Raw genomic sequence first — 12,218 nt, forward strand, 5'->3', positions numbered from 1 at the left:
GCATGATGATGGAACCAAATCTCAGTAAGGAGCTGTGACTTCATGATTGAAAGTAAAGGTTATGTTTAAAAGAAAAAGCATGTGTACTTTCAAGTATAGCAGCATGACTATCATTTGAAATTTTCACAGGCTCACTATATCAAGTTGTATTTTCATAAACAGCTGGACCAGGATTAGGATTTTGAAAGTAGTATCTGAACAAGGAGCAAATCCAGCTATGTGCATGATCCACACTTTTCATTCAAAATTTCTCAGTCAAGCATAGCACAATGTCAGATGCAAACAATTTTTTTTTAAAATGAAAATAGTTATTCACTTTTACCTTGTCGCCAGCATTTGGATTTTTATCTGGATGGTATTCCTTAGCCAATTTGCGATATGCCTTAAAAATGAATACATTATCGGTCAAACAAACTCTCAATCAAGTTGGTCAGCATCATATTCCACACATTTAAACACGTATAATAAGAAGTTGAGTGCATGGTATTAGAAAAGCACAGCAGTTGAGGCAGCAACTAAGGAGCAGCAGAATCGACATTTTCTCCATTACTGATAAAGGACTTATGCCCAAAACATCAATTCTCCTGCTCCTTGGATGCTGCCTGACCTGCTAGGTTTTTCCAACACCACACTTTTGACTCTGATCTTCTGTTCTCACATTCTCCCAGTAAGAAAGGTGGAGGGACTTCTTTATTCATAAATTGCAGTTTGTTCAATGAACCTAATGACATTTATAGATGTATGATAAAAATTCCTTCAAGTATAAAAGGCACCAGTTATTTCTAATAGGCAAATTCCATGAACAATTGATTTAAATAAGCAGACATTTCACTCTGTCATACCAGAAAGCTGGCTATTGTCCACATTGCAACAATATGCACAGATTAGTACAACTATACATTGATATATCTGGAACAAATTGATCTGAAAATAAGTATCTTGTATCATGGAACAATTATACCATCTTGTCCATATTGTCTTCCTCCCCTTTTATCTGTGACTCCAGAAAAATAGCTCTTGGTGTGACACTGCATTGTAATGGAATGTGGCTTTTTGACTGAGAAAGGCAAGACGACCATCCTTGCTATCAAAGCAACATCCAAAAAGATAATTCCCACAAATAAGGATCACTGAATAACATTAAGCTGTAATCTTTCTTGCTCAGGAGCAAACAACAATTTTAAAGATTCCACTGCGCTCTCACCTAAGTAGTGCGCCAGTTCAGGTACAGAATCTAGGAACACTGGGTAGTCTGATACTATGCAGAACTAGTCTGGATTGAGTAAAACGTGGTGAAGCAACACCATTAACTTTGAAGTGGTGGACTTTCACTTTCCTGATTACAGTTTAAATCTGGCCACAAACCAAGTGGAGTAGTGAATGCAGTGATGCCAGCAATCAAAGTGGCAATCACATGAATGCATTCTGCTCATAGGTATACGGAGTTCACCCCCACCTTCTCAAGGGCAAACAGGGTTGAGCGATAATAAAACCCATATGCCCTGAATAATTTAAAAATTCTCTCGGAAAGCAACCAGGAATTAAAAATTCTGAACCTCTTCGCTTTTAATTTAAATTTAAACAGTGAAATAAATTATGATTGATTGGATTAAATTAGCAGTTAAAATAATATTAACAAATTTCAAAAAAAATCAATCATGGAATCATAATGGAGAAATCTGCAATTCTACAAACATAAAAACAGAATTAAAAAAGAGTATTCAGCAAGTAACATTTTCTAAGGTTTTTGCTGTGAGATAAAAAGTGAATGCTTTTACCAATTCACTGATGGCTTAGGGACTGGAGAATACGCAATAGTGTATTTGCTAGAGCAATACCATCACTGACAGAAACTTCTGCATTTGTTTTGTTCTGCACATGTGCAGACTGCCAGCTTCAGTGCAGCATTGACAATGAATGCAGATAGCTTTGTCATTATCATTGTGAAATCTGGACCAATGAGAACTCCATTTAACGCATGCCCTTCAGTGATTGGTACAATGAAAACATCTACCTCAATCCAAGAACAATCAAATGTGCATTAAAATGAAATGGTACATACCTACAGCACTATACCTGTATTTTTCTGGCTATTGCTCACAATTCAATGCAGCAATATGAACCATTCAATCTGAATACTTTCCTGCAAAATCTCTAATTTAGTTAACACGGAACAGTTAATCTTTCAGATGAATGACCTTCTGTCCAAATGGACTGAAGTTGGATTTAACAGAGGAATTTTGATACAGACATGTAAGGAGAAACTGTTTCCAGTAGCAGAACAGTCAGTAACCAGAGGATACATATTAAAAGTAAAGGCAAAAGAACCAGAGTTAAGATAAGGAAACTTCCCCACCTCTGCCCTAAATCAATAGACAACAGACAATAGGTGCAGGAGTAGGCCATTCTGCCCTTCGAGCGTGCACCGCCATTCAATATGATCATGGCTGATCATTCCTAATCAATATCCTGTTCCTGCCTTATCTCCATAACCCTTGATTCCACTATCTTTGAGAAGTCTATCAACTCTTTCTTAAATGAATCCAGAGACTGGGCCTCCACTGCCCTCTGGGACAGAGCATTCCACACAGCCACCACTCTCTGGGTGAAGAAGTTTCTCCTCATCTCTGTCCTAAATGGTCTACCCCGTATTTTTAAGCTGTGTCCTCTGGTTCGGCACTCACCCATCAGCGGAAACATGTTTCCTGCTGCCAGAGTGTCCAATCCTTTCATAATCTTATATGCCTCAATCAGATCCCCTCTCAGTCTTCTAAACTCAAGGGTATACAAGCCTGGTCGCTTCAGTCTTTCAGTGTAAGGTAATCCCGCCATTTCAGGAATTGACCGCGTGAACCTACGCTGAGCTCCCTCAATAGCCAGAACGTCTTTCCTCAAATTTGGAGACCAGAACTGCACACCTCCAGGTGTGGTGTCACCAGGGCCCTGTACAGCTGCAGAAGCGCCTCTTTGCTTCTATACTCAATTCCTCTAGTTATAAAGGCCAGCATGCTATTAGCCTTCTTCACTACCTGCTGTACCTGCATGCTTGCCTTCATTGACTGGTGTACAAGAACACCCAGATCTCTCTGTACTGCCCCTTTACCTAAATTGATTCCATTGAGGTAGTAATCTGCCTTCCTGTTCTTGCCACCAAAGTGGATAACCATACATTTATCCACATTAAACTGCATCTGCCATGCATCTGCCTACTCACCTAACTTGTCCAGGTCAGTCAGCCAACCAACTTTCAATCAAAGTTAGTACTTTGCCCCCAATAGCATGCGCCCTAATTTTGCTCACTAACCTCCTATGTGGGACTTTATCTAAAGCTTTCTGAAAGTCCAGGTACACTACATCTACTGGATCTCCCTCATCCAACTTCAGAGTTACATCCTCAAAAAATTCAAGAAGATTAGTCAAGCATGATTTCCCCTTCATAAATCCATGCTGACTCCGTCCTATCCTGTTACTACTATCCAGATGTGTCGTAATTTCATCCTTTATAATAGACTCCAGCATCTTTCCCACCACTGAAGTCAGACTAACTGGTCTATAATTTCCTGCTTTCTCTCTCCCACCTTTCTTAAAAAGTGGTACAACATTAGCCATCCTCAGGAACCGACCCTGAATCTATCGAACTCTGGAAAATAATCACCAACGCATCCACGATTTCCTGAGCCACCTCCTTCAGTACCTTGGGATGCAGACCATCAGGCCCCGGAGACTTATCAACCTCGTTGAAGTCTGAATGCATTGCCTGAAAGTCTTAAATGAGGTACTAAATATTGCAAGGATGCGGGGCTGGGGAACCGAACTAATGTTCAGCACCATTCACAATTTACCAAATAGTGAGTCCAAATCCACCCACAGCAAGACCTGCACAATATTCAGACTTTGGCTGATAAATGGCCAAGAGAAAGCAAGGACTGCAGATGCTGAAGATCAGAGTCGAAGAATGGGGTGCTGGAAAAGCACAGCTGGACAGGCAGCATCTGAGGAGAAGAAATTAAATTTCGGGTATAAGCCCTTCATCAAGAATGAAGCCATGATCATTTTTTAAACAAAAAAATTCTACTGGTCATTCAATGGCACTACCAACATTTAATACACCATTAACAAATTCAGAAATTGAACTGGATCAGCTGTGTAAATACTGTGGCAGCAAAAGGAAGTCAGAATTTGGTAGCAATTTGCTCACCTCCTGACTCCCCAGTGCTGCCCACTATCTACAAATTCCAGATGTCATCAAATATATTCAATTTGCCCAGGTGATTGTATATCTATTAACACTCAAGAAGTTTGACACCACCAAGATAAAACAGCCCAATTGATCAGCATACCAGTGAACATTTTAAACATTCATTTCCTGTACGAAGGATGCAAGTGGCACATTAAACCAACTACAAAATCACACTGAAGTTATCTGCCCAGTGTGACAAACAATTCGGTCAGAAGGGAAACTAACTCATCAAACAGTCCTCTCACCAACGACCTTAAAGCACAGAACAAATTTCATGAAGATCCTAAGAATTAACTTTGTTCCCTAATGTTGCAATAAGACATAGCTTTGTGGTAAGAAACAACTTAGTATCTTTGCTGCTTATAAAAATCAAATGCACATTTGACATATTGGAGATAACTAAAACTTTCAGCTTTCCTCTAAATACTGGACTGCAGATTCGGAGTACAACAGGCTCATTTTAAAATATCCTCAAAGGGTTATGTGGAAGACTACAACACCAATGAGGCAATTCTAATATCCTCTCCCCGTCAGAGTAATCCAGATAGAATCCCATTTTCCTTGTTAATTTTTAATCTTCTCTCAACATGGAAGATTTGACTATTTTATCTACACTCACACTTTGAAGCAATTTTTTTTGCATACTTATAACTGTTCCTCCAGGTCTCCGTTTAGATTATAATTATGCATTATTTTACAATTTCTCACACTGGGTTTATTTAATCTCACCTGAGATCTTTAATGAATACCTGCCTTAATCCAGTGTAGAAAATGGATCTAGTATTACCCCTCACTGAACATCAACCCTTCTCTTCATTTATTATGTTTATCCCAAAGCCAAACTTCTACCAATGCTATTACAATTCTTCTTAAATCATTCATCTAGTTCCACTTTCTTTTAATACTGAAGCAATTGTATGTTTTAATGTTTTGAACCAAAAACAATTAAATGGGAAGACCAACTTTTAGTGGATGATACATTATAAAACTAACAAACCTAACACTTTATAACACTACTTGGTGGGAGGAGGCAGTGAGTCTGAAAGAGGAAGCAACATTGTTTGATCATCAAAAGGATTAGCTACCAAAAAAAGGAGCGACGGATAAGTAGAGGGATGCACAGCAGATCAGAGTTAAAGAAAAAATTGCTGAGAGTTGTAGGGTTAAAGAGACAGGGATGTACAAAGTAGATGCAAGGACGAGAATTTTAAATTGGAGTCTGTGTACATCAAAGAACACGAGCCAACAGGTGAGCAGGGTTTACTGAAAAATTAGTATATATGAAGTTGACTTTTGAATTAGATGATTTTAGTACATAAATGATAGGTCAGCCAAGACATCTGAATCAACTTTAAATGCTCTAGTGCGTAGCTGACAAATACACATGATTCAGCGGATCAGTTTGATATTTTGCTAGAACCTAATGGGTTCATTTGATAGAGATGTATCTTAGCATAATAAAGTAAGGTTATGAAGTTCCCACATGAAATAGGATATTCAGGTTTAAAGAGCAACGTGGACAGAGTTCCTTCACCCCAACTAACCCCACAGTTCATGGAGGCAGTTCATCACATTTCCAGGGCTATTAGTAATGGGTAATAAATCCTGGCCAAATGCCTAACCAGCAACACCTACATTCCATGTAACAAAATAAAACACCAAGGTACATGAAAATAGACAATGGGAACTGTGATTTAAAGGGTTCCCCCCCCTCTACAACATAGTGCTTAAACTAGGTAACATGTTGTGGAAAGATTAAAAGATGATCTTTCATTAAAAATTGCCTGAATTAGGAAAGCACACAAGAAATTTGCAATTTTTTTTGAGAACGTTCTTAACAGAATAGTTAACACGATACAGTATAACATGTAAAGCCATGCAGAAACAATCTTTACAAAAGCAATCAGGAATTGGAAGCGTGAGCATTGAAAAGAATCTCTGCCAGGCCAAAACACAAAGTAAACCAACTTAGCTTCAACATATATCTCATGAAATTTCACCAGATTAATGTTCTGGATTGGTTCTGTTAAAGTACATACTGTTTTTCTAAAAACAGTTACAATAAGCTGCACATTCACAATATGTTTAACTAAATTTAAATTTACAGGATGTATTTTTCTCCTTTTGCTTTCTTCCAATCCGTTCCTGTACGAAAACCATTATTGCAATGTACTGTAATCCCACTGACTCCAGGACTTTGCACAAAAACAAACTTTTATAAGAAAGTGGGCGGCAAGACAGCATGATTTAATGGCCATAAAAAGACATGACAAAACTATTTCCTCATGCTAAGGCCAGTCAGAGTCAACAGAAAGTTAGTAATAACTCTTGCCAAATTTCACTCCTATCCCAGCAAAATTACATATGCTCACAACGAATTTAACAGTCTCATAAATCAGTCAGGTTAGCACAAGACCAGCCTCAAATTTTTGTGGTATCATTCAGTTGTTGTCACTTAAGCAAGCAAACTACCATGACCCTTTAGTTACTTTAATATATACAACACTGTGATTCAGTAGTTAGTACTGTGGCCTCAATGCCAGAGACTGGGTTCAATTCTACTCCTAATGTGGTGGTGGTTACACATTCTTCGTGTCTGAGAGTTTCCTCTGGATGCTCCAGTTTCCTCCCAGGTGGACTGGCCATGCTAAATTGCCCAGTGTTCTGGGATGTGTAGGTTAAGTGGGTTAGCCATGGAATATGTAGGGTTACTGGGTAGGGAAGTAGGTCTGGGTAGGATGCTTTTCTGAGGGTCAGTGCGGACTCATGGGCCAAATGGCCTGCTTCCATACTGTAGAGATTCTATGATTCTAAGCACCAAACACAGGAAATTCTGTAAACGATTATAAGACCTCTAAGAGCAAGGTACAAATATACTCAAAGCATCTCAGTTCAGAAAGCAAGAAAGGTAATACCCAAGTTTTCAAGCGATATGGAGAAAATCTAAACTAACACAAAGAACAGTGAACGCTGGATATCCAAATCAAAAACAAATTGCTGAACAAAGTCGACTCGGTGAAGAAGGGTTCACTGGATCCGAAACGTTCTCTCCACGGAAGCTGCCCGGCCTGCTGAGTTTCTTCAGCAATTTCTACTTTTGATCGAGTCAGATCGATATGTGCATTCCACCTAGTATTTTGCTAATCTTCCTCATCCAACAGTAACGAAAACAACGTATCGCTTGGAGCAGTCGACCCATCATAAAATCTTTCCAACTCATTCATCAAGAACATGGAAATATTTACATAATAAGCGAAAATGCGACTTCAAACGCTGGTCTGATCAGCTTTATATTTACGACTAACCTCACAGAAATACAACTTTGTATTTCTAGCTAACCAATCTACCTGCACTTGAACTCTCCGGCCGCGACAGAAGACATAAACTGATATATTTCCAGATTACTGCCCGGCTAATTGTATCAGCAGCATTTCAAACGCTTCCGCCATCACCGTCACTTCCCTCCTGAAAAGCCTCGCTCACGGCCCAGGCGCTGCGGCTGCGGTGAAAGACGGGCCCGGGGTCCGGGTGGGGGAGTTGCAGTTACACAAAATGGTGTCGCGGTCAACGAAGGGTGTTTTTCTAATCCCAGGCGAGCTGCTTCGAGGAAGGGGAGGGGAAACTCGAGCGGATGCCGGCGACAGCAGTGCCGGCAAATCCACCTCTCCCTGTCCAACCCTCCCCCTCCTCCCCCCCGCAAAGGGAGACCCGGTGAGGCGGCCCCGCTCTGCTCATAATCAGGGTGAAAACGGCTCATTCCTATTAAACCCACTCAACTTTCGGGGTTTTTTTTCCGCCATTCGTTCCCCCTCCCCACACGCCGCCATTCGTCTACCCACAACACACCAACCCAAGGCAGCGGCCTAACCGGTCAGGCCTCAAGCTTAAAATTTTGCCGAGAGCCACCGGCTATGGGGGGGGGGGGAAAGAAGAGGAATTTTGTTTTCCATTTTGATCATTGCGTATCGCCGGCGGCCTGTGACTGACCTTCTTGAGTTCGTTCTCCGTGGCTCCGGAGCTGACTCCGAGGATATCGTAAAGCTTTGTGTCCACCACCGACGCCATCGTGACAGAAGAGAGAGAGGGAAGAGAGGAAGAAGCTCGAGCACCGGCCGCAATCTGGCAGGCTCAGGAAGTGACGTCCGCCCCTGGCTCACATAGAGCGCGCTGGCGTCACCACCGCACGGCGGAGGGGGCGGGGCCTCACTGTCGTGTCATAGCAACGCGAACAGAAATGGTGGACCCTTCTCGTTTGACTCATAATGAGTGGGCCTATCGTCACCAAGGAGTCCATCGCCGCCCGAATGCCAAATCAAAGTCTCACCGTTCAAATGGGAAATTAAAATTAAGCGGGTGCTTGAAGGGCCCAGCAACATCGGTGCAGAGCAAGCTAAAAAAAAAAGGACATCACCTTGAACTTTGTCAGAACTGGCACTGAAACAGAAAGCAAAAAAAAGGGTTCGGGGACAGAAAGTGCTGGAAGCACTCAGCAGGTCATCCAGCGTACACACAGAAATAGTGCCAAATAGGCCTGTGACTAGTGGTGTTCCACAGAGATTGGTTCTGGGTCCTCCTTTGTGTGTCATTTAAATAAATAATTCGGATGAGAATATAGAAGGCGTGCTTAGTACGTTTGCAGATGACATCGAAACTGGTGACATTGTAGACAGTGAAGAAGGTTTTCTAAGGTTACAAAGGGATCCTGATCAAATGGGTCAATGGACTGAAAAATGGCAAATGGAGTTCAATCTGGATAAGTGGAGGTGTTGCATTTTGGTATAAGGGTACAATTATACAATTAGTGGCAGGCCTTGAGTAGTGTTGTCGAACAGAGAAATCCAGGGATGGAGGTACAGTACATACTTCTTTAAAGTTTGGGCCTCATATAGTAGACAGGACAGTTAAAAAGACGTTTGCCACATTTACCTTCATTGCTCAGTCCTTTGAGTATAAGAGTTGGGATGTTATGTTGAGGTTGTACAGGATATTGGTAAGGCCTCTTCTGGAATACTGTGTCCAGTTCTGGTCACCAAGTTATATAAACAATATGATAAAGCTGGAGAGGATTCAGAGGAGAATTACTAGGATGGCAGGTTAGAAGGTATATGGAAGATTTGAGTTAAAGAAAGGCTGGATAGGCTGGGACGTTTTTTCACTGGAGCATAGGAAGTTGAGAGATGACGTGATAGAAGTTTATAAAATAATGAGAAGTGTAGATAGAGTTGATGGTAGTTGTCTTTTCCCTAGGATGGGGGATTCTGAGACTAGGGGGCACACTTTAAAGGTGAGAGATTTAAAAACAACATGACAGGTAATACAGCGGGTGGTAAATGTGTGGCAGATGCAGTTGAATTTAGATAAATGCGAGGTGCTGAATTTTTGGGAAAGCAAATCTTAGCAGGATTTATACACTTAATGAGCTGAAAAATGTGTTGCTGGAAAAGCGCAGCAGGTCAGGCAGCATCCAAGGAGCAGGAGAATCGACGTTTCGGGCATAAGCCCTTCTTCAGGATTCCTGAAGAAGGGCTTATGCCCGAAACGTCGATTCTCTGCTCCTTGGATGCTGCCTGACCTGCTGCGCTTTTCCAGCAACACATTTTTCAGCTCTGATCTCCAGCATCTGCAGTCCTCACTTTCTCCTTATACACTTAATGGTAAGGTTCTCAGGGGTGTTGCTGAACAAAGAGACCTTAGAATGCAGGTTCATAGCTATTTGAAAGTAGAGTCACAGGTAGATAGGATAGCGAAGAAGGCGTTTGGTATGCTTTCCTTTATTGGTCAGAGTATTGAGTACAGGAGTTAGGAGGTCATGTTGAGGCTGTAGTGGACATTGGTTTCGGCCACTGTTGGAATATTGCATGCAATTCTGGTCTTTCTATCGGAAGGATGTTGTGAAACTTGAAAGGGTTCAGAAAAGATTTACAAGTATGTTGCCAGGTTTGGAGGATTTGAGTATAGGGAGAGGTTGAATAGGTTTGGGCTGTTTTCCCTGGAGCGTCAGAGGCTGAGGGGTGACCTTGTAGAGGTTTATAAAATCATGAGGGGCATGGATAGGGTAACCATGGGGTGGGGAAGTTCAGCATTTGAGGGCATAGGTTTAGGGTGAGAGGGCAACTTGTTTTACGCAGAGAGTGATACATGTGTGGAATGGGCTGCCAGAGGAAGTCGTGGAGGCTGATACAATTGCAACATTTAAAAGGCATCTGGATGGGTATATGAATAGGAAGGGTTTGGAGGGCTATGGGCCGGGTGCTGGCAGGTGGGACTAGTTTGGGTTGGGATATCTGGTCGGCATGGATGGGTTGGACCGAAGGTCTGTTTCTGTTTGTACCAGTGCTGTACATCTCTATGACTCTTAAGTAGTGGATGTGATTGCAATTACAATGTTTAAAAGACATTTGGATGGACATATGAATGGGAGAGATTTGGAGGGATATGGGCCGGAATCAGGCAAGTGGGGTTAGTTTAGTTTTGGATGATGTTCGGCATGGACTGTTTGGATTGAAGGGTCTGTTTCTGAGCTGTATGATTCTATTTGAAGGGGTGGGGCCGGGGGAAGTTGCTTTTGCAGGAAATGTTATATTTCTTGCATATAACCGTCTGATTTCTGGGTCCTCTGTACCAGATTTCCTGGAAATTCTATTTTCCGATTTAATGTTTCAATGGCAAGTGTTTAATTTCGCTAAAGCGGTGACTATTTTATTTCCATGCATTTGCATCTCATTATTAATTAATCTACCTTATTCTCTGCTCCTATTTCTTTGCGGCTTGCGATTTTCCTCTCTTCTCCCAAAAAGCTAGACAGCAACAATTCCTGTTGTAAAAGTCAGAGCAGTAACTTGATGAGTGCCGGTCACCACATGCTTCTCTGGGTCTTCATTTTATTGTTTCTTCACAAACATGTTCTTGATTGCACCATGTGTAGCATTCTTCTCCATCCTTTCTTCACCAAAGTCAGAATCAGCATACCACCAGCAACATGGCTGGGGTTTAATCATTTCAAAGTCTACTTCAGCTCTTCGGGACTTCATTTTCGAGCTCAGGAATATCTTCGACATGCATGCCTTTGCCAGGTCACTTTATGTACAGGGCCATTCAGCCATCTAACACATACACAAGATGCATTTTACAGAATAAAAATGATAGAACTATGGATACTGGAAATCTGAAACAAAAACAGAAATTGCTGAAAAATCTCAGCAGGTCTGGCAACATCTGTGGAGAGAAATCAGAGCTAATGTTTCGGCACTGGTGACCCTTCTACAGAACTGCTGCCAGATCTGCTAAGATTCTCCAACAATTTCTGATTTTGTTATGCAATTTATGGATCTTAGCTTAATTTCTTAGTGCTTACTCGATGGCTGCTAGTCACTGAGAACTGTATACCTTTTTTGACCCAGAGTGCAGGAAGGTTTAGTAGTTGCAACCTCTATTGGTCCACCGGATAGAAGATGGCCTTCCACTGGAAAACCCACCCACCAAGATTTCCAGGGTCTTCTTTGTAAAGTAGGGTGACAATTTCTGTTCCAAAGATATAAAGACCAAAACTTTTTTGTATTCCTGTATTTTTGATTGTGGACTCAAATGAGAAAAGGACTTTTAAAAACCAATGATCATGGAAGGGTTGCTGTACTTTTTAAAAGCAAACTGCTTGTATTTATTGTAAGTGCTGTTTACAAGATTTGTTCAGCCACTGGCAGAAGTTTAGATGCAGATGTAGTGGCATCAGGGAGTGTGTACAAAATGTGATTGAGTTGGCAACAAGTAACTGATAGATCTATGCAGTGAAGGCCAGTTATTGATGGCAAACACTCTGTTAGCAATTATGTGATTGGCCCCCAGGTAGATGAAAAGCTTGTGGGTGTGAATGAGATAGCCAGAAGCTGTCAGTTCTCTGAAAGGGGAGGTAGTATTCTTTTCTGTGCTGTGAAGAACACTTAAAGCCTGAAGAAATCCATTTATTATCCCTCACCAGTTG

General features: G+C 41.4%; 1 protein-coding gene across 1 annotated transcript in view; it reads right to left on the reverse strand.

Annotated features, from left to right (window-relative positions):
* The window catches only part of dnaja2a (DnaJ heat shock protein family (Hsp40) member A2a), a 28,555-nt gene extending 20,172 nt beyond the window's left edge, over nucleotides 1–8,383 (reverse strand). The window contains exons 1-2 of the mRNA XM_043706912.1: nucleotides 8,228–8,383; nucleotides 323–382 (exon numbers count right to left, since the gene is read on the reverse strand). Of these exons, the coding sequence (XP_043562847.1) occupies nucleotides 323–382; nucleotides 8,228–8,305 (138 nt within the window). The 5' untranslated portion in view covers nucleotides 8,306–8,383. The remainder of the gene's footprint in view (nucleotides 1–322; nucleotides 383–8,227) is intronic.
* Between the last annotated feature and the right edge of the window lie 3,835 nt (nucleotides 8,384–12,218).

This window comes from Chiloscyllium plagiosum, chromosome 17 (assembly GCF_004010195.1).
Source record: "Chiloscyllium plagiosum isolate BGI_BamShark_2017 chromosome 17, ASM401019v2, whole genome shotgun sequence".
NCBI lineage: Eukaryota > Metazoa > Chordata > Chondrichthyes > Orectolobiformes > Hemiscylliidae > Chiloscyllium > Chiloscyllium plagiosum.